This window comes from Ambystoma mexicanum, chromosome 14 (genome assembly GCF_040938575.1).
Source record: "Ambystoma mexicanum isolate Mex_15411 chromosome 14, UKY_AmexF1_1, whole genome shotgun sequence".
In the NCBI taxonomy this organism is placed as follows: domain Eukaryota; kingdom Metazoa; phylum Chordata; class Amphibia; order Caudata; family Ambystomatidae; genus Ambystoma; species Ambystoma mexicanum.
Window position 1 is genome coordinate 222,919,986 of NC_090940.1, and position 19,527 is coordinate 222,939,512.

The 19,527-nt window shown below is 47.1% G+C and overlaps 1 protein-coding gene across 3 annotated transcripts in view; it reads right to left on the reverse strand.

Moving 5' to 3' along the window:
- Positions 1-19,527, reverse strand: part of EXD1 (exonuclease 3'-5' domain containing 1) — a 1,277,614-nt gene that overhangs the window by 355,497 nt on the left and 902,590 nt on the right. For all 3 annotated transcript variants that reach the window (XM_069638368.1, XM_069638367.1, XM_069638369.1), the window contains exons 8-9: positions 16,364-16,468; positions 16,187-16,267 (exon numbers count right to left, since the gene is read on the reverse strand). In XM_069638368.1, the coding sequence (XP_069494469.1) occupies positions 16,187-16,267; positions 16,364-16,468 (186 nt within the window). The remainder of the gene's footprint in view (positions 1-16,186; positions 16,268-16,363; positions 16,469-19,527) is intronic.

The window sequence follows — 19,527 nt, forward strand, 5'->3', positions numbered from 1 at the left end:
CGTAGCCGTGTCCGTGCCTGTATCATCCCCGTGGGTAGTAGACCGGGGGGAAGGCAGAGCAGGCCGCAGAGGTGGGAGAGGAGGCGTAGGATGCGTCCTCCTCCTCCTCTTATGCAGTGGACTCTCCGAAGGTCCTGGCTCCGGTTCCCCCGTCGGGTCTGGCTCAGGTACCTCCATCGGGGGAAGGGGCAACCTTGTCCTTATCTCCGAGCATAAGGACTGAATCGCTGACAAAATGGCCGCCGAGGTGTCCTGCGGCGCCAGAAACGACGGGCGCGAGGGCTCTTGAGGAGCCTTGTCGACGACACTGTCGCTCTCGTCGACGCCCTTGTCGGGATCCCTCCCGATGGGCTGGGCCTCTTCCACGACTTAGATGAGCTCTTCTTCAGAGGTCGTGTCTGTATCCACGATGGCCACCAGCTACTCCCCCACCTTTTCCAACGAGGACTTCGTGGGGGTCTTCTCAATGGGCCTGAAAGACGACTCCCTCCGCGGTGGCAGGGAGACTCTGGGTCCTGAGGGCGCCTCCACTGGTGTAGCCTCCACAGGCTGAGCCAGGGCCGCGGCGACATCCTCAATCGAGGTCTTAGCAGGGTGAATTAAGGCCATCGTCACCTTCTGGACGCCTGGGGCCTTGGGGGGAGGGTCCGAGCCTCGTTCCCCCTCTGCCGGAATCTTCGAGATCGACCGGGGCCTCTCCAGAAGCTTCGCCGGGTTCTCAGACTTCCTCTTACCCGAGCCAGCGCCTTGGCTCGTGGTTGATGGCGCCGGGGAGGATGCGCCCTGCCTGGCAGCCAAGGAGCCTGACCGTTCAGCGCTCCCGGTGCCTGCGGACTCGCGGTGCTTAGCCTTTTGTTGGGCCCCCGTCGCCGGGGCACCCTCACAGGACTTAGAAGACCGCTCGGACTTCTTTTTCTTCTTCTCGCCCGACGGGCTCTTCCCTTCCAGCCAGTTGGCGAGACAGAGGTGGCGATCCTTCATGGTCCACTCCGACATGTTCCACAAAACGCACAGTCCTTCTCCTTGTGCGTCTTGTCTTCATGGAGACAGTAGAGGCATAACGAATGCTCGTCCTCCTTGAAAACATTCTGAAGCTGGCATCCAGGGCAGGTCCTGAACAGTTTCCCGGGGTCAAGCTTCCTTTCTCCTGGGCCATGGGTAGGCCTCGGAACTTCTAGAATCCTCCAAAAGCGTAACTCGATGGAATCTTCACCCTTGAGGGACGTAGAAAACTCCAAAACGGATCCCTGTTGATCGGATGTAGAAACGGTGGAGCTTGAGGCTCTATTTAACTGAAAAATTAGAAAAAATCTCCTGAAAAAGCACGAACACGCAGCAAAAGCTCGAGAGCTACAGCACGAGGACTCCCAACACTTGAACGTGCGGTAAAAATCTGAGGATGGCTGCCGGAGGCGGGGCTTAGGGAGAGGGCAGTCATTGGCTGGAGGCAGTATGACCCAGAGACCAGTGATTGGTTACTAATAATAAAGACAGATCAGAAACGAAACTGATACTGATTTTTTTCTATACCGAGGATTCCCGGCCTGACAACGGGGAATATTCATGAGCATGTGAATCCATGCCAGACCCCATGCTGGAGAACTGGAGCTTTTGGGAAACTGTCATGTGGGACTTCTTGAAATTGAGGGAGATGCTCAATCTGTGGAGAGTGTGGCAGGTTATTCTGAGAAGTTTTAGGATCGGTTCGGGAGAACGGGCCCTGATCAGCCAATTGTCCAGGTATGGGTAGACATGAATTCCCCCTTTCCCCGACTCTTGCTGCCACTACCACCATCAACTCTGTGAAAACCATCAAGCGGAGGTCAGCACGAATGGCAGAACTCTGACTGAAAGTGAGAACCACCAACAGCGAAACTCAGGTAATTCCTGTGTTTGTGATGAATAGGCACACTGAAGTAAGCATCCTGAAGGTCCAATGACGCCATCCAATCCTGGAGCTGTAGGGCCTGAAGGATCTGAGAAAGGGTAACCATTTTGAACTTGTCCTTCCTGAGGAACTTGATCAAATATCTCAAGTCCAAAATGGGTTTCAACCCGCCATCCTTTCAGGGAATCAAAAAGTAAAGCGAGTACCACCCCCTGTTCCTCTCTGTCACAGTTACGGGTTCTATAGCACCTTTCTCTAGCAGACTGGAAATCTCCTGCAAGAAGAACGGATCTGGAGTTTTGAGGGAGTGCTCCCCGGTTGATGATCCGCAGGCCTTCTTAAAAAGGGGAGGCAGTAACCGTGGGTCACGGTTTACAATGCCCAAGCATCGGAAGTAATGCCCCGCCATTTTTCCAGATGCTTAGTGAGCCTGCCTCCCACCGCACTCCTGTGTATTAAGGCCTTAGAGTTATTTTGAGGCAGCTGAAGCAGTGGCTGAGGGTAAAGCAGGTGATGCTTGGGTGGACTGAGCCCCTCTTCCTCGCCCACCATGAGGGAATTTTCTGACCTGTGACTGACCAGCCCTCTCACTCTTCCAAATGAGCGATAATAGTGAAAGGGCCTAGAGCTCCAAGCCTGTGCAGTGAGAAGGTAGAGGTGGTCTGATATCGATAATGAGGGACTTGGCTGCAACTTTTGAGGTCTGTAATCTTTCACCAGTCTTGCTGCCAAACAATTTGGTGCCATCAAAGGGCATGTTGAGTAGCCTGGACTGCACATCTGGTGTAAAGCCAGACTTCCTGAACCACGCAAACCTGCACTTCACTGTGCTTGCCACCATGGCTCTGTAACGCTATTGGCAGAGTCCAAACCTGACTGCAGAGAATCACACAGTCTTTTCCATCTTTCACAATGTTCATTAATCCTTCCCTCTCCTCTCCTTCAGGGATATGCTCAGCTTCCATAGAAATACAGTCCCACAAGGTGTGGGTACATTTTGCTAGAGTGCAAGTGGCACTGAGACTTTAAAGCCATACTATTGGCTAGAAAAACATTTTAAATAATTGTTTTGAAAATGCTTGTTGTCCCTGTCTGGAGGTTTAGTAGGGTAAACTGCCTGTCTTGTTGTAGATGTATCATCATGTAGCACAAGGCTTTCCGGGGTAGGGTGCCTTAAAAGTTATTCCAGATCAATGCTTGAGAGTCTGTATTTTTTAGTCAGATTTTGTAATGATCTGAGGGTACATGTCCCTTGAATACTGAGGAAAGGGATTTGAAAGATTCCTTTTTCGGCAAGGGTTTGAAAGACTTCTCGATTTTCTTTGAGGGCAACTAACGTCTCTTGGAAGGTGTCGTGGAAGAGAATTTCTGAGGGGGCCTACCCGCAGTGAGCTTCCCTTTCGTTCCTTGAGTCCCTTCCCCTTCATGGATTGACAGGATCCACAGTCAGCCATCCTGTGATCGGTGCCAAGGCACCACAAACAAATATGATGAGGGTTGGTAATTGACATTCTCGACCCACAGTCAACACTTTTTTAAACCCGGTATTCGGGGTAGAGGAAGTAGACATTTCACAACAAACTTAGTTTCGACAAACATCCGTGCCGTATCCAAAGCGATAGCTTTAGCACGAAAAGTAATGGCCGCAGTGCGTGCTATTTATAATGTCGATGACATCAACCTCAAAAGGGGACGGAGGCCTTCGAGGGACATGGACTCGACGACAACGCACAGCGCCCTCTACCGCAAAATAAATTCAAAGCAAAAAAAATTCCAAAACAGCCGACGCTGGAAGGAGATGAGGAATACGTCGGAGGACACAATCCATTTGAAAGAGGGGTTACAGAGGATCAGTGTGTTGTGGACCTAACAGTGCGTGGGCATTTGATTTGGGGGGGGGGGCGGTAGGATGATAATTATCATATTGTGTTGTCTCTCGATAGTCTTCATTTCTGCCACAGAGCCGGTCCCCTCCCATGGGCTCCTCCCACTGAGTACTACCCCCAGGGGGATAATCGGGTAGCGACCTCACAGCCCTGGCCCCATTGGAAGTGACGAGACAGAGGGATTTGTCACACTATTCAACAAGAAGGATGGTTTGATTGTGCCGGGAACAGTCATCTCATTCTCTTGCTATCTTTTTTTCCTTTTCCTGATCTTACTACTCCTCTCTACTCCTTTTCCTACTCTATTCCAATGCCCCTCCCCTCTCCTGTTTCATGTTTCTTGGATTTTCCGCACTTATGACCTCTGTCCTGTCTCTCACCATTCCTCACTCTGCTCCTTCTAACCGCTCTTCTCACCACCTTCCATACTCAGAGATATGGTGCCCAGCTCCCCTTTCTAGGGATGTGGGACCCTGCTCAAACTCTGAATACACTCACTCTCACCATTTTCATACCCCCTCACTTCTCCTTGCACCCCTTTCTTATATCCTTACTCTCATCCAGCACCCACTCCCTCACTCTACTCTTGCTACCATACGCCTATCTCCCACTCTCCCTCACTACCACCATCTCATTCACTGCTTCACTCTTACCAAAATGGTGCCACCCCTCCCTCACAACCAAAACCTCACCTGCATTCTGCCACCAACTCTTCAGCACTCTGCTCTATCGTCCATACTTAGTCTGGTCTCTCGGACCAGTGTCGCGCTGCTTTACCTCATCCATGCAACCTACATTCGGTCTTCAATTCACTCCCCTTATATACTGTGGTCTTCCGAACTATCCTGCCCCACCCCCACCCACCTCCCTTTCATTTGTTCCAGTGTTCATCTGACTCTGTGGGCCAACTACTTGCTGTGGGTCTGGAACTCGTTATTTCTTTTGGTGTGGTAAGCAATTGAGGTTGTTGCTGAGCTGGAAACTGTTTTCTGGTGAGGGCATGCAGGCCATGTTGTGCGCAGCGTTTTTGTTTCCTTAGTTATTTAGTGCGTTTACCGCCACCAGGTATTCTCTCCTTGTAGTTCTGAAAAAGACCAGATGGCCTTCAGTTCCAGCAAATTGATATGGTGCTCCTGCCGGATCCAGGTTCCATGGACACTGTGGTTGTCCAGAGTGGCGCCCCAGCCATCGAGCGACGAGTCAGACGTGATGGTGATCTGCAGGGAAGACTGCCGGAAGGGTTTGCCCGTCCGCAAGTTGCAGTCCCTGGACACCATGTGAGGTCCGGGTGAAGAGAAGGAGGAATGAAGATCAGCCCTGCTCCCGATTCCATGATGTTGCGATGTACAGCTGTATCCTCCTCATCCTGAGTCTCATGTGGGGGACGGCCAATAGGACCGCTGCCATGAGACCCAGTAGGTGTTGGTACCACCAGGCCGATGTGACTTCTCGGCCGAGGAAGTGAACTATGGCCCTCCTGATGGCCGTGATCTTGTCCTCCGTGGGGAACACTCTCTCAGACGTCGCTTTGCATCCCTGAATCCTAACATTCTCACTTTAAAAAAGTGAGAGTACAATAGGTCATGTCTGCTTATTAGACACATACACAATGGGGCCGCATAGTAGCCATCACAATAAATTCCCCTCCAGATGAAAGCCAAATGTATATACAAAATTAGCCAACAAGCTTGCTTTTTGCTCTATTTTATGCAAGAAATATTACTACACTAAAAAGATAATACAATTTTCTGCATAGAGCAAAAAAACAAGCATTTTTGCTAATTTGTATACTCGTGATGCATTGCTCTGATCTGAGGGTGAATGTTCCAGCAATGGCTACTAGGTTGTGATGTGTTGTTGCATATTAGCTGAAATGGTCCATTCTTCCCTCACATTATAAGTAGAACTTTTTTCTTTGCTTATTTTTAGCCCACCATAATATTGATGTTGTCTGGTAAAGATGCACCAATTGAAAAGATGTCAACCTGCTCCACATTGATGTTCCCCAATTAGGGTGAAACATGTATGAAGGTTGGTAGTTGCATCCTCGTGAGCTGGCCGGCTTGGATTGATTAAGCTATGTGTAAAAAAAAACTCTACCCTATTGCATGGTGCAAAAAAGGCAATTGTCATAAACATGATGCATTACTGTGTGGCTCTGATGTGGAGTTGAACACCCAGTGATGGCTACTAGGTGGTGGTGTGTTTTATCTGCTGTGATAAATCCTACGGATCCCTCTCTAATTCCATGCCTAAAGTCTCCTCCCACGTGGACATGGAAAGGTAGAAGCTTCCTGATCCTGACTTTGGGGGTGGTGTTCTGCGGGAGGATCACCTGGGAGGAGAAAGGGCCCAGGGGAGTGAAAGGAATCTGTGGGATGAGACGTGGTATTCATCTTCCTCTAGACAAAGTCTGTAATGGCTTCTTGTAATAAACATCTGGTTGGTCCACGAGATAGCCATATAAATAGTGGTAAACGCACTCATACACCCCTAGACCTGGAGAGAGATCAAAACCCTTCTAAAGTTCGGGACACATATAAAACTAAGAACCTCCCTTACAACCAAAGAGGCAGTGAAAGGAAAGTTGCGAATAACACCAGAGTAAAAGAAATGTTTCCCTTACGGTCTTCAAGTCCCAGAATTCCCTAAGTAGTGGGACGAGGAAGAGGCCTGAAGAGCCACATTGTTGCAGGAGTGGACAGTTCCTTAGTGCAGATGACCCACACCCAAGGGAGACTAGGGGCCTCATTATAACCTTTGTGGAATGGGTTAACAGGCTCCGCTAATGGAGGCGGAACCGCTAAACCCATTCCGCAAGATTACGAGGTCCCCTCGCGGGTCTCGGTAAGGACGCCTGGTAAAACCAGGCGTCCTTACCGGGTCCCGCGAGGGGACCAGTGAGCAAACAACGGACCGGTCGTAATTGGCCCGTTGTTAGCTCCCTGCACCCATTCCCATTGAGCCCCATGGGGGCTCGAATGGGAATGGGGAAGGTCTGGGCCCGGGTTCCCCGAGGGAGGAATTACCGGGCCCTCCAAACTCGGAATGGCCCGGTAATTCCCCATTCAGGGAACCCGGACCAGGTTTTGGAGGCAGCCATGCCGCCAATAGTGGCATGGCTACTGCCAAAGCCGTAATGAGGCCCTAAGGCTTTAAAGGCCCCCTCAGGTGCAGGCCATAGAGAAGGATTTGGCTCTGCTGGTGAAGAGCAGAGGAAGTCAGAAGCAGAAGGCACATTGTTGGAGTTGGCAGCCCAAACGTAAGCTGGAGGAAAGAGGACACTGGGACCATTGCTGGGCAGATGCCAGCTGCCAGTCCTGAGAGGGTCTGTATCCCCAGAAACCTGAAGTGCAGAGGTTGCTCAGCAGGGAAGAGTGCAGAAGGAAGGCTTTCCCCTTGGTGACCCATTCTGCAGAGGGTGCATAGCAGGAAGTGTGCAGAAGGCTGTTTCGGGTGGCTAGTGTGCACCTGCGAGCCTCAAGGCCATTTATGGTAGCTGGTGTGCACCAGGGGGCCTTCAGAGTAAGAGGCGCTCCAATTGGAAGTGGCATCAATGAAGGCAGACTTACCGAAGAGGTTTGCCGTGTCGTGAAGAGCCAGAGCAGAAGTCCTGTGAAACGTGAGGGGAATCGAGGCACACGACAAAACAGGTGAGTGACCCCGGAGCACTCTCCCCGCTTGCAAGTTGGAAGCAGGCGTGTGAGTGAAATACACTTGCGTAGGAGTAGAACAAGTGCAAAGCAGCACTCGCGTGTGAATAAAAGTAAACCACAGGTTTATTTTGAATACCGAACAGTTGTAAAACAGAGGTAGCACTTGCGTAACAGTGAAAATGGTTCCACTGTTATTTCTGAATATCTAACTAGGGGAAAGCAGCAAAGACTTTAAATACAAAAGCCCAAAGACTAATTTTGAAAGTGGGAGTTTGTGGAAAACCCAACCAACTTTGGGGCGACTTAAATGAGATTTGGTGCCCCATCACTAATGTTCCATTCATCCTAAAGATTTTGTATAAGGCGGCCTACACACAAGTTCCGTGCTTTCTCGAGCAAATTAACATCTTGGGGAACCATCAGTCCGGTTTCAGAGCCAGAGTCAGACGGCTCTACCGGATCTTAAAGCCCACCTCCTTAATATTGTAGATCAAGGCCACTCTGCTATGCTGATGCGTTTAGATCTTTCTTTGGCTTTTGATCTAGTGGACCACCCTGTTTTAGTTGAACAACTTCAATCTGTAGTTGGCTGCAACAGTATAGCAACCTCATGGATCTCCTCTTTTCTGGGACCACGACAGGCCAGAGTTGTTAGCGGGGATGCCAACTCTGTGCCCTCTCCCATCACTTGTTGGGTGCATAACGGTCCCTGTATTTCCCCACCTCTTTTTAATGTCTATATTCGTCCATTTCTGGCACTGCTGGACAACCTGGGTGTCCAGTATACCAATTATGCTGATGACACTGAGGTTGTCATGAAACTCAATGGACAATATGCCACAGACTCAGCCAATCTCAATAAGATCTATGTCACCATCCATGAGTAAATGGCTGTTAACTTGTTGGCTCTTAATGCCACCAAAACTGAGCGTCTCATTGTGGCCTCGGCACCTAAACTTAAAACTTTTCCTTCGGAGTACCTTAGCTTTACCATTCTTAATACTGGCATCACCTTCGATTCGGAACTGACCATGAAGCACCATGTGGCTCAGATATGTAGCTCCTGTGGCCTTGCCAATAGGTTGCTCAGCAATATCCAACCGTTTGTGTCAACTGAGAATGTCACCATTCTGGCCATGGCCCTCAAAATAACGAGTGGATTATTGCAACAGCCTTCTGAGTGGTTGCTCTCAGTCTGCTTTGTCTTCCCTCCAAGTCACCCAGAACGGTGCTGTGCGTGCCATTACAGGCATGTCTAAACGTACACATATTACACAAGCAAAACGGAATTTGCACTGGCTGCCTGTAAAACACTGAGTGACTCACAAGATTCTCACTTTGACACGCAAGTGCTTTCTTGAAAAAGCACCCAAATATCTCTCAGCCCGACTCAAGCATTATATTGCAACACGCTCCTTAAGATTTGAGAATCAACTCAAACTTGTTCAGCCTCGGTTCAGACTGGTGTCTGCGGGCGCACTGAGCTTTGATGTGCGTGGCCCGCTTGCCTGGAATTCCCTTCCACTGATTCTTCAATCCATTTCTTCGACCTTGGATTTTAAAAAGGGTCTAAAGACAATGTTATTCAATCCGTCTCCTGATTAGTTGTTCCCCGCTATTCCACCTGACGATCCATTCTCACTTGATCCTCACAGTGTTGTCTTTTCCTGTTTTGTTTCATGTTTTTTGTGTGCGCCCTGAGGCCTGCAGGTACGTGGCGCACTGTATAAGAATTTGAATAAATAAATATTAAGCCAAGAGAAGCTGATATTAAGACAAACACAATCTGGGCAATATTGTAAACAGCAGAGGGGGACTAATGCAAGGGATTTAAAATCTGAAACCAAGTGCCCATGTTATATACAACAACTGGTACAAGTTGGGATGCCCATATCTGGGCAAAACCAAGGGAGAAGTAGGAAGAGACCCTATCCCTGTCAGTCTTTGGTTGTTAGTGAAGTGGGGAAACAAGAGTGCCAAAAAGGCTGCACTTCTGGGAACAGATATTCATAAGGGGAGGAACATCGTTTATAGAAAAGTATTGAAGAGCATTAATGTGAATCTTGTCTTCCCTGAAAAGCTGTTGAAAGCCTTGAAGCTGTCATTTATTGAATGCTGTGAAGCTGTTGTGACCTCTTGTCAGTTATCATTGACCATAAAAGCACTTGTTGGGGAAAGTTGTTCTGGCAGGGGAGTATATCCGAATGGCAAACCTTTGGAGATTGTAGGCCTGGCAAGGAAGCAGGTCAAGTGAAAGTTGGAAAAGTGCTACAAGGTGGTCCTGACAGATACATTGTATGTTTTAGTGGTACTGGAGGAAGATCCAAGCAAGGCTGTGGTAGAGAAGTTACATTTCCTGGAGTTGTTAAAGTGGCAAATCATCATGACCAATATAAACATTGTTGCTATTGAAGAACTGAAAACTTGCTCAAAGAAGCAGAAGAATCATATACTCCGTTATAACTTCGGTTGACAAGTTGAACTTACATCAAACTATATTGGAACTTTTTTTTGCAACTAAGGATTTCCTTGTGTTCTTTTCTTGAACTGTGAAGCAGAATCACGTTTAAAACCTGGGGAAGGGGAGTTTGAAAAGGTTCTACTTTATGAACTCAATCATTGTTGTTTTGAACTGCCATGTATTTCCATGTTTATCTGTTCTATGTTTAAGTGTGACGGACAGATATCCTTTGTTGGTGTTAGGGAGAATTCTCTCTTTAGGCTGAATTTCCTAACCTAGTGAGTCCCCCAGCAGCTTTGCTGGATTTCTGGAGTTTGTTTTTTTCTCCTGCCAAGAGTGTGACTCTTTCTCCCACTCTTGGACATGATTTATGGTGTTCCTTTGACTGTTAATGTGTTTTATGGGCTATGGGGTCCTTTACTCCATAGGGTCTCATGTGTTTATACTATGTGTTACACAGCACCCTCCGTGCCGTAACACAGGGGTGTCATAGTGACCCCCCACCATAGACTCCATACCCTGGGACTGACTACTGATTACTAGTCCCAAATTATTAACAGAAACCAGTACAAACCATCATATTGTGGACGTACTGGTTGGGGCAATTCAATTGCCCCGGGTCTGTTAGTTGAGGGGGCACGTCTCCGTCCCCCCCTGATCGAGTTTTGGCTGGTGGCAGTGGAAACTACTTTTTATATTCGACCGCGAATATTTCCCTATGGGATTTTCCCATTGTTCGAGGCTACCAACTTTAATTATTTAATTATCATAGCCTCGAACATACCGCTGGTTTATTTATTTAATATTAATTTGCCGGTTGGTATTTTTTGCCAAGACTCTTCTGTGACTCCAACCCAAGTCGAGCCCTTTGTTCCACTTTTTGGCAGGCTTCTCCACAGAAGCCTCCAAAAGTGGTGCCACTCTGTCTGGGTACCACAGGGTGTGGGAGGGGGTTTAGGCACCCTGGACTGAGTTACCTTGGTAACTCAAGTCGCACTCTTGTGTGATTGGCCCAAGTGGTGAGCCGGCCGGCTCACCACTTAGCATGTTTGATTGACAGCTAGGCTGAGTGAACGGGGGTATGCTGCATAAAAGCAGGGCTTTGGGGTCTGGAACTGCAGAAGTCGCCACAGGACCTGAGAATCCGACGAGGGAGAAGCTGAGCCGACCTACCACGACGACACTACCGGTGGAGCCCTGCGGAACCGACTCACCACTTCCCGATGACAGAGAAGATCTCACGGCTGGAGAGGCTTCTTCCCCTGACTGGTGGGCACAACCAGTTTACCTTCTTTCTTCTCGCCCCAGACCGGTTTGTGGTCGAACTGCCTGTGCCAAGCACCCCGGAAGCCGGAAAGCCACTCACCACTGAACCGCGAATCAACGGACCGCTCCTTGTACCTGAGAAACTCTGTGGCTGGTTTCTTCCCTGGCAGTGCAACGGACTCCTGTCTTCCTCCCCGACGAGATCCTCTCTTCCCCCGGAGGAAGCACCGACTTGCATCTGCTGCCAGGAACAACTGCTCCCGCTGGAGTGTTCTCACCACTTTAAGGTACCGTGTGCGCCAGGCCTCCCTTTCTAAAGATTGCTACAAGGTAATAAAAACCCCTTAACCTTCTGGACTGGGCTGGCCGCCTTGACCCTCTAACTGGTCCCTCTCTTTGATCCAACTCCTTTTTGAACCGTTACAAGACTTTTTGTGCACTGCAACAGTGTAACCTTAGACACATTTCGTTTGGATCCTCTTAAGCGGATCCGGCCTACTGACTCTGAATTCCTAGTGTTACTTTGCCTTCCTTCCTTGTTGTGTTCGTGAAAAAGTGTTGGGGTCGGTTTCAATTTATTCTCTGCTTTTCTCTCCCTTTTAAAAACGAATTATTAGAGTGCCATCTGCGTTAAGCTCTCACCGCTGTCTGAAAATAAGTGGGGCTTTACTTAAGACTTGTCTAATATTCTTTTAAGGGAGTGTATATCTTTTAGTGACCGTGTTTTTGAATTGCTTACTATTAATGCCTGTGTGTTTTTCTAGATGTGGTTTTAAATAAATAATTATATCTCTTTTACACCAAGCCCTGGTCAGTGTTTACTTGTCCTACTGTGTTCTTTTGACCTATTGTGAATACTCTGTATACTGCCTAACTCTTCTTGAGGGAAGTCTGACTGCTCAGCCACAGCTACCAAGTGAATCTGTGTGGTACAGACTGCTACTAAGTGGGTTTACTGCCAAACACCTGTAGTCCTAAATCTTTTGCAGTGGTCCCAGAGGGAACTGCACAGGTTTCTGCCTAACAGTTGGAGTGTTTCCTTTAGTTTATTTTAGGCATGGAAATCCTTGTCAGGGTAGGGATAGTGAGGCGTTCATCCAACCTTACATTCTAATAAAATGGCATTTGTTGAGAAAACTGCACAATGTGGTTCGCCTCACATTTCTCACCCCTCACAGTGCCATATTAGCTAATATGGTCATTTCTATTTTCACATTATAATTAATTATAATTTTACAGGTAGGAGGGTCTTTTCTTGCTTATTCTAAACCCAACCTAACATTGATGGTATCTTAAAGAGAGCTAAGAAATGGGCAAATTACAGCATATGAATGGTGCACATAAAATACTATATGAACACACTGTAATAGAACCATTAAGGTAGGACTAGGGAGGAGTCCTTTTGTACATTGAAAACTACAATTAATGTTTAATGTTAATGTTCTGCAAAGCGTGCTCATTTAAATACCCAAACAACGTATGTGTTCAGAAGTGTTTCATTGGCTAATTTTACCCAATGTGATTCATACTTTTAGATAGAAGTTTTAGTTGTAAAATGCATAAAGACCTAAAATAGGTATCAAGTGCTGCTTATCCAAATACGCAAACAGAAGATCACATTTTAACAGTGCATAAAACGGTCCTCTTGGCGGGCTTCGCATCATCTAGGTGTATCATTAATGTCCATCAACCTGGCACTATCTTGAATGAATTAATGATATTTTATTTGTAAAGCGCTCATACACCAGTGTTTAAGGTACAGGGTCCTCAACCCAACCTCCTTCTCTTTGACCGGCGCCTGCCGTCCCTCATCAACTGCCTTCCCACATCTGATGCTACTCCCGCTTCCACTCTCTCTGCCCCCCCCCACCCGACTGGTGTACCACGCCCCTGTACCCCTCCTCAGAAAATCTTCAAAGGTGGAGACCTCCTGCATCTAGCAACACTTAATGCTCATCCAGCCATCAAACACTCTGCCGACATCTGCCTCCTCCTTGAAGACACTGACCTTGAGATCCTCGCTCTTACCGAGATGTGGTTCAATGCCAGCTCGGTCACTGCTTTTGAATCCCTTCTCCCTGATGGCTACAAGATCATCTCCAAGCCTTGCCCTAACAGTCCTGGCAGTGGGGTTGCTATGATTTTCCCTGAGTGGGTCCCTTCCTTCCTCATACCCACCAGCGTTACTCTTACTTCAAGAGCCTAGTCTGCAAGCCGGTCATCTCTCCCTCTTCCGCTCTGACCATTGCCACTATCTACAGGCCACCTGGTTCCACCACTTTGTTCCTCTACGAATGGGCCAATTTCTGCTCCTGTCTCCTCACAACTTCAACAAAACTCCTTCTCATGGGGGATTTCAACATCCAGCTGGACTCCTCTATCACAGCATCCTCTCTCTTCCGAGACCTTTGCAGCTCGCTCTTCCTCTCCATTCTCCCTTCTGGTCCAACCCACTTGGCTGGACACCCTCTTGATGCCCTCATCCACTCTGATCTTTCACTCTCCTCCCCACTAATCACCCCTCTCTCCTGGTCAGACCACTTTCTCCTCTCCTCTGGGCCCTCTCGTCCCATTGACCGCACCTCCTCCAGCCCTGCCAACCTTGTTCACCAACATCTGTCTGATGATACAAGATTCAACTGCTGCCTTTGCATCCACCTTCAACCCCCCCACTGCCCCCCACCACAAACTCTACGTCTGACTCTGCCCTCAGCAACCTCCACCTGGCCATTACTAACATTCTGGACATTCTTAGCCCCAGTCATGAGGATCCGCCTGAAACCTGCTTCTAAGTGTAACACCTGGTAGGACTCCAAACTTGCAGCCCTAAAACGCAAGTGCAGAGCTGCGGAAAGTAAGTGGCAGACCTCTGGCTCACCCTCTGACAAACAGACTTTACATCTGTGCCAAGAAAAAGGCCCACATCCAGGTGCGTGTCTCTGGTGCGTCTAACAACACGGCTGGGCACTTTAAAATATGCAGGAAACTAGCCAACCCATCCGCAGTCTCCTCCTCGCCCTTCCCCTCTCAAGCCCTCTGCAACGGATTGGCCAAACACTTTACTACAAAAACTCAGGACATCCTGAGCACCCTTGTGTCTGTCCAACCCCCCTCCTCCTCCCTCCATCACCACCCAGTCTCCTATGGCCTACCACCCTCCTGCTGCCTTTCTCTCCTCCTTCTCCCCTATCATACCTGATGAGGTCACCAGAGTTGTCCGCTCCATGAAGGTCTCCTCAAAACAGATTTCCCCCTGCTCCAGAACCATTGACAATATTGGCTCTCTTGCCCCTGCACTTGCTGGTTTCTGCAACCAGTCTAGCCCACTGAAACTTTCACTTGCTCTCTCAAGCACTCCCTTGTGTGGCCCCTCCTGAAAAAACCTTCAGCAGACCCCACCTGTCCAGCCAAGTACCGCTCCATAACTATCACCCCCTTCCGTGGGAAACTCCTGCAGAAGCTGGCATTCCCCCAACTTACCTCACACACTGAACTTGTTGGATGCCTCCATGACCATCAGTCTGGATTCTGAGCATCCAGAGGCACAGGAACTGCTCTTCAGAACACCCGTGAGGAACTGCTTGCGTCTCTTGATTCCAACTCGCCAGCTGTCCTCATTCTACTTGATCTCTCCTCAGCTTCTGACACAGTCAACCATGCCATCCTCATAAAATGGCTCCAAGATACGCCGGGTATCTTGGAGCGGGCAATGGACTGGCTGACCTCCTTCCTCATTGACCGTCCGTCCCAGGTCATTCTGGGCACTTTCTCCTCCCCTACCTCTTTCTCAACCTCTGGTGTATCCCCCAGGGCTCCAACCTCTTTCCTTGGCTCTTTAACACCTACTTAGCTCCACTGGCATACCTCATTTCAACTCTCTCCCCTAACGTCCAGTGTCACGCAGATGAGACACAACTCTTCTTTGAACTTTCCTCTGACCCTTTCCTTACTTCGTCCATCATTCCGGACTGCCTATCTGCCATCCAGTCCTGGTGCACTTCCAATTATCTCTGCCTTAATGCAAGCAAGACTGAGATCCTTCCTATTAGGACTCCTGCTCTCCCCTCCTTCCCCTCACTCTGGCCATCCTCCATGGGCTCTCCCCCTTCTCTGTCATCCGAAGGCAGAAACCTAGGAGTCATCTTCGACTCCTATCTTTCCTTCCTCCCTCACATTCAGGACATTGCCAATAAGTCCCACTTTCAACTCTACCTTCTCAAAGGAATTCTCCCTTTCCTTGCTTTCCCCCAGAAAAGCAATGTCTGCAGAGCTCTGGTTCTCTCTCTGTAGGCTTGACTACAGGGACGTAGATAAGATAGCTATAGCCAGTAAGATAGCTCAGTGGGTTGAGCGCTCACTGCTGCAATATGTGTGTGATCTGCAGGTTGCAGGTTTAAATCGCGGAATCAGAAACAATCATAATACAATTTCTCCAAACCTGCCATGTAAAATCTTTCTTCCAAAAATGTTTTCTTTGTTTCCAATTGGAATTTTTCTAGGGGTGGTGGATGGTTGAGGGGCTGGTTGGATCAAGCTGACGGAGTGGGTGTTGAGAATGACGGGCACTAGTTGGTATAGCTTCTATTGTGTTAAGTGTCCATTGCATCTGTACCCTTCACACAACTCTTTCTCTCTCAATTAAATTGTGTTTGGCATGTGTACAAGAGTTTTAATAGGGCAATTGTTAGCGGGTAGCTAACAAATTTGGGGCAGGATTTTGATACTGTTGGACAAAGTCTGAAACGTTCATGTCCGTTGGCTCTAAATGCTGAACATAATCTTCCAGTCGTGCAGGTTTCTGGATACAAACAGAACGGAGCAAAACTGTGCATGAACAGGCCGTCTAAAGTTAACACAGTTGGAGAATGAACATACCAGTACCACATTCATATTGGAAATGGCTTACAATTATTTCAACTGTTATAGTTGACAGACCATTTTATCGTGGTAATACTAAACATTTCATAATCTGAGATGACTATGAATGTAATTTCCGGTGGTTACATTACACCTGTATATACCATCATACCTGTGTGTCAAAGACGTTAGTGAGGGTAGTTTCATACTGATGTGAAAGACAGTCAGAAAGCCAGCGACAATCATGGAGGACCTGAGTAACCAAATAAATAAATAAATAAATAAATAAATAAGGAGATGAGGGATATTTTTCCTACATAAAACGTACTCATCTTAATATTCATCTTGCCTTCAATATGCCTTTGTCCTCCAACACCATCTGCAATCCACTTGTAAAAGCTCGAACTCCCAAAAGGAAAATATCAAATAGGTAGACTCTACTCTTTGTCGCCACCTACAACAGAGAAACCATGCTTTCAACACATTAATTCAATATATTTAACATAAAAAGATAGGAAGATTTCAATGGGTATGTTAAGATCCACTAAAGTAGCAATGGAACTCTGGCACAAGGTTTCTAGTTAGGAGCAGGGAAACAAGTTTGGTGTTCTAGGGAGACAACTGGGAGTGGACAGGGAGAAGAGAGGTCATGTCTCTCACTGGCCTAAACCTGTTGAGTTACCATTACTTGTCAGTCGCTCAAAATGTTGTCTAGAAACTTCTGTCCCATTAAAGCACAATACACAATACATTTACAGTTCATAAATGGAAAGGATACAATAGAGCCATTTAATTTTAATAAGGCTATGCATGAACCAATAATGGCAGTGAGTGTGGATGCAGAGAAAGCGCATGATCGTGCAAATTGGGCCTATTTAAGGGTTAAAGAAACATCTCCTCTTTTGCCCTGTCTTTAAAGTGGTTCTTTCATGCACTCGATAGTAGGGCAAAGGCCTAGATCTTAGTGAATGGGGCTTAGTATACTGTCATTAACATAGAACGTGGCACCAGTCAGGGATGCTCTTTATCTCCTTTTGTTTAATATATTTATACAATCTCTGGCAGCAGCAATTAGATTAAACAATAACATTCAGGGTATTAAATGGGGCACTTATATGTCTAAATGGTTACTATATGCATATAATCTCCTCCTAATCATTTCCAATCCAGAGCGCTCTTTTCAGAATGTAATGGAACTATTTCATCGATTTGGTAACATATCAAATTTTAAAATTAATATGCCCAAGACTGAAATTGTTTCAATTACCCTAATGTGTAACAAAGGTTGTGTTCCTGGTAATGACTTCCGCTGGGCTAGGGATGGATTTGTACAATTAGGCATTCATGTCTCTAGGGATACTACCGTTATGTTAGAAAATAACATCCGTATCAAACTTAGGGACATGATTCCAGACTGTAAAAGATCATCTAGAATCAACCTTACAATATGGGGGAAAATTGGCACAATTAAGAAGACCATGCTTCCTAAAATCTTAAATCTGTTCAGTATGTTGCCTCTTCCGCAGTCTTTATTGGGGGAAAATGTCAATGTCAATCATTTTGCGCTCAGTAGAGTAAGGGGGCTTTGTTTTTTTCAGGGTTTCTGAGGAGAGCTCACGCTGCTTTCTCCTTGAGGAATCTACATCATTGGATTAATGATGATCCTGAGACCGCCCCTATGTGGGTATGTATCGAAAAGGAGTCGTGTCAGCTATACCCTTAGACTGCCTTCTTACAATGGATTATCGACTTCGCCTTGACAAAACCCTTCCATGTGGTTTCTGAATGGAAATATGCAACAAATCACATAACTGAGTCAAACATCCTGCTATGTTTGTATCCGGAAGAATTCAGCCATTACAGTCGACAATAAGATGCTGTATTGGCACACTTGGCAGCGTGCAGGTATTTGGAAGTTGAAACATGTGCTAGAGAATAGGGCATTATTAGACTTAGGGTTCTTGAAATTGAAGTATAAATTACGTAATTCTGAAAGATAGAAATGTAAGTGACCACAGTTCAAGTGTGTTTATTGAACTTCAAGGGTTGGTTCAACACCTATCGAAACCTAAATCTATGGAAGGGGTCAAGCTACAACCATCACATAATAACGCAGTCCTAGTCAAGTCACTGTCAAATAAAAAAGGGCATATACTAATAAACTTAGTGCCAATCCTTACTTCTAAATACAAAAGGGTGTAGGACAATCGTGTATGCAAAAAGAAAAGTGTTCAAGAAATAACATGTCAGGACGGTTGAGCAGTTGGCTTCCCTTCCCCACGTTTTCAGCACGGGGCAAGCAACACGTTTCGAGCTTCGCACACACACTGGCTTTTCTGCCACGAGGACACAGTTTAAAGCACCGACATCAGGGCCTTCTGCCAAAGCCCCATTTCCAATAACAGTCTCTTACTGCAGAGGGTCCTTCGTAACAAAGTTTCAAAGTTCCAATCTTATCAGGATTTTTACATGCACAGGTTCTCGCTTTCAATGTTCATCGCGGGACTCCCTCTTTAGGCTGAGCCCTCACACTTGGTTTCCCTTGTTTGGGCTCAGACCATGGATCTCCCTAGTTCGAGCTCGGATCCTATTTTCACCAAAATCGAAGACTCTCGAATGTGCAACAGTTTTTCCTTAAACTGTCGCAGGACCACTTCGATTCACTTTGCACTTCTACTTTCATTTCTCTTGGCGGGATACCTTACAGAGACCTTCCATTGAGCACAATCATGGTGCCGGACCAGTCTGACAACGGTATTGTATCTTTCCTTCTCAAGTTCAAACATTCATCAGCAGTTTAGCTTTACTTGCGTCTTTCATCAAACACGTTAAAAAATGTTCATTCCAGCGCTCATTATACAATGTTGCCGCTTGCAACCTTGACTTCAACACAGATCGGTCTTGCATCGGTCTTCCCAAATCACTGGCTGTGTTGATATTGCTGGTGCTTCTTTGTTCTTGGAGCAAAGGACGATAACACGGAAAGTCATGGTGGCAACAGTAAAGACAGACACAAGCGATCACAGTACAAGGGTGTTTATTGAACTGTATAATGGGTGAGATAAACGCTGAATGTATACTTAAATCTAAGATGGGAGCAAGCTACGACCATCAAATAATAATAAGGCAGTCCTAGTGGCGTCTTGTCAAATAAAACCGGCCTATACTAAAAATAAACTATTGCCAATCCTTACTACTAAGTTACAAAAAGAGTGTGGGATAATGTTCATCAGAAAAGAAAGAAGGGTTCACAAAATGATAAGTCAGGATGGTATGGCTGGGTCTCCATGCCCCACGTTTCAAGCACGGGACAAGGCGGAACTACTGAGCACAGCACACTCCTGGGCCTTGTCAGCATGAGGTTCACAGTTCCAGTTCAACAATATCAAAACTTTCAGAGGCTAAGTCTCTTTCCTGCAAAAGTCTCTTGCCTTAGAAGGCCTGCTAATTCACAGCGACAAACAGACAGATTCTTTCGATAGCCTTGCACTTTGGGCGATTGCTCTTCACCCC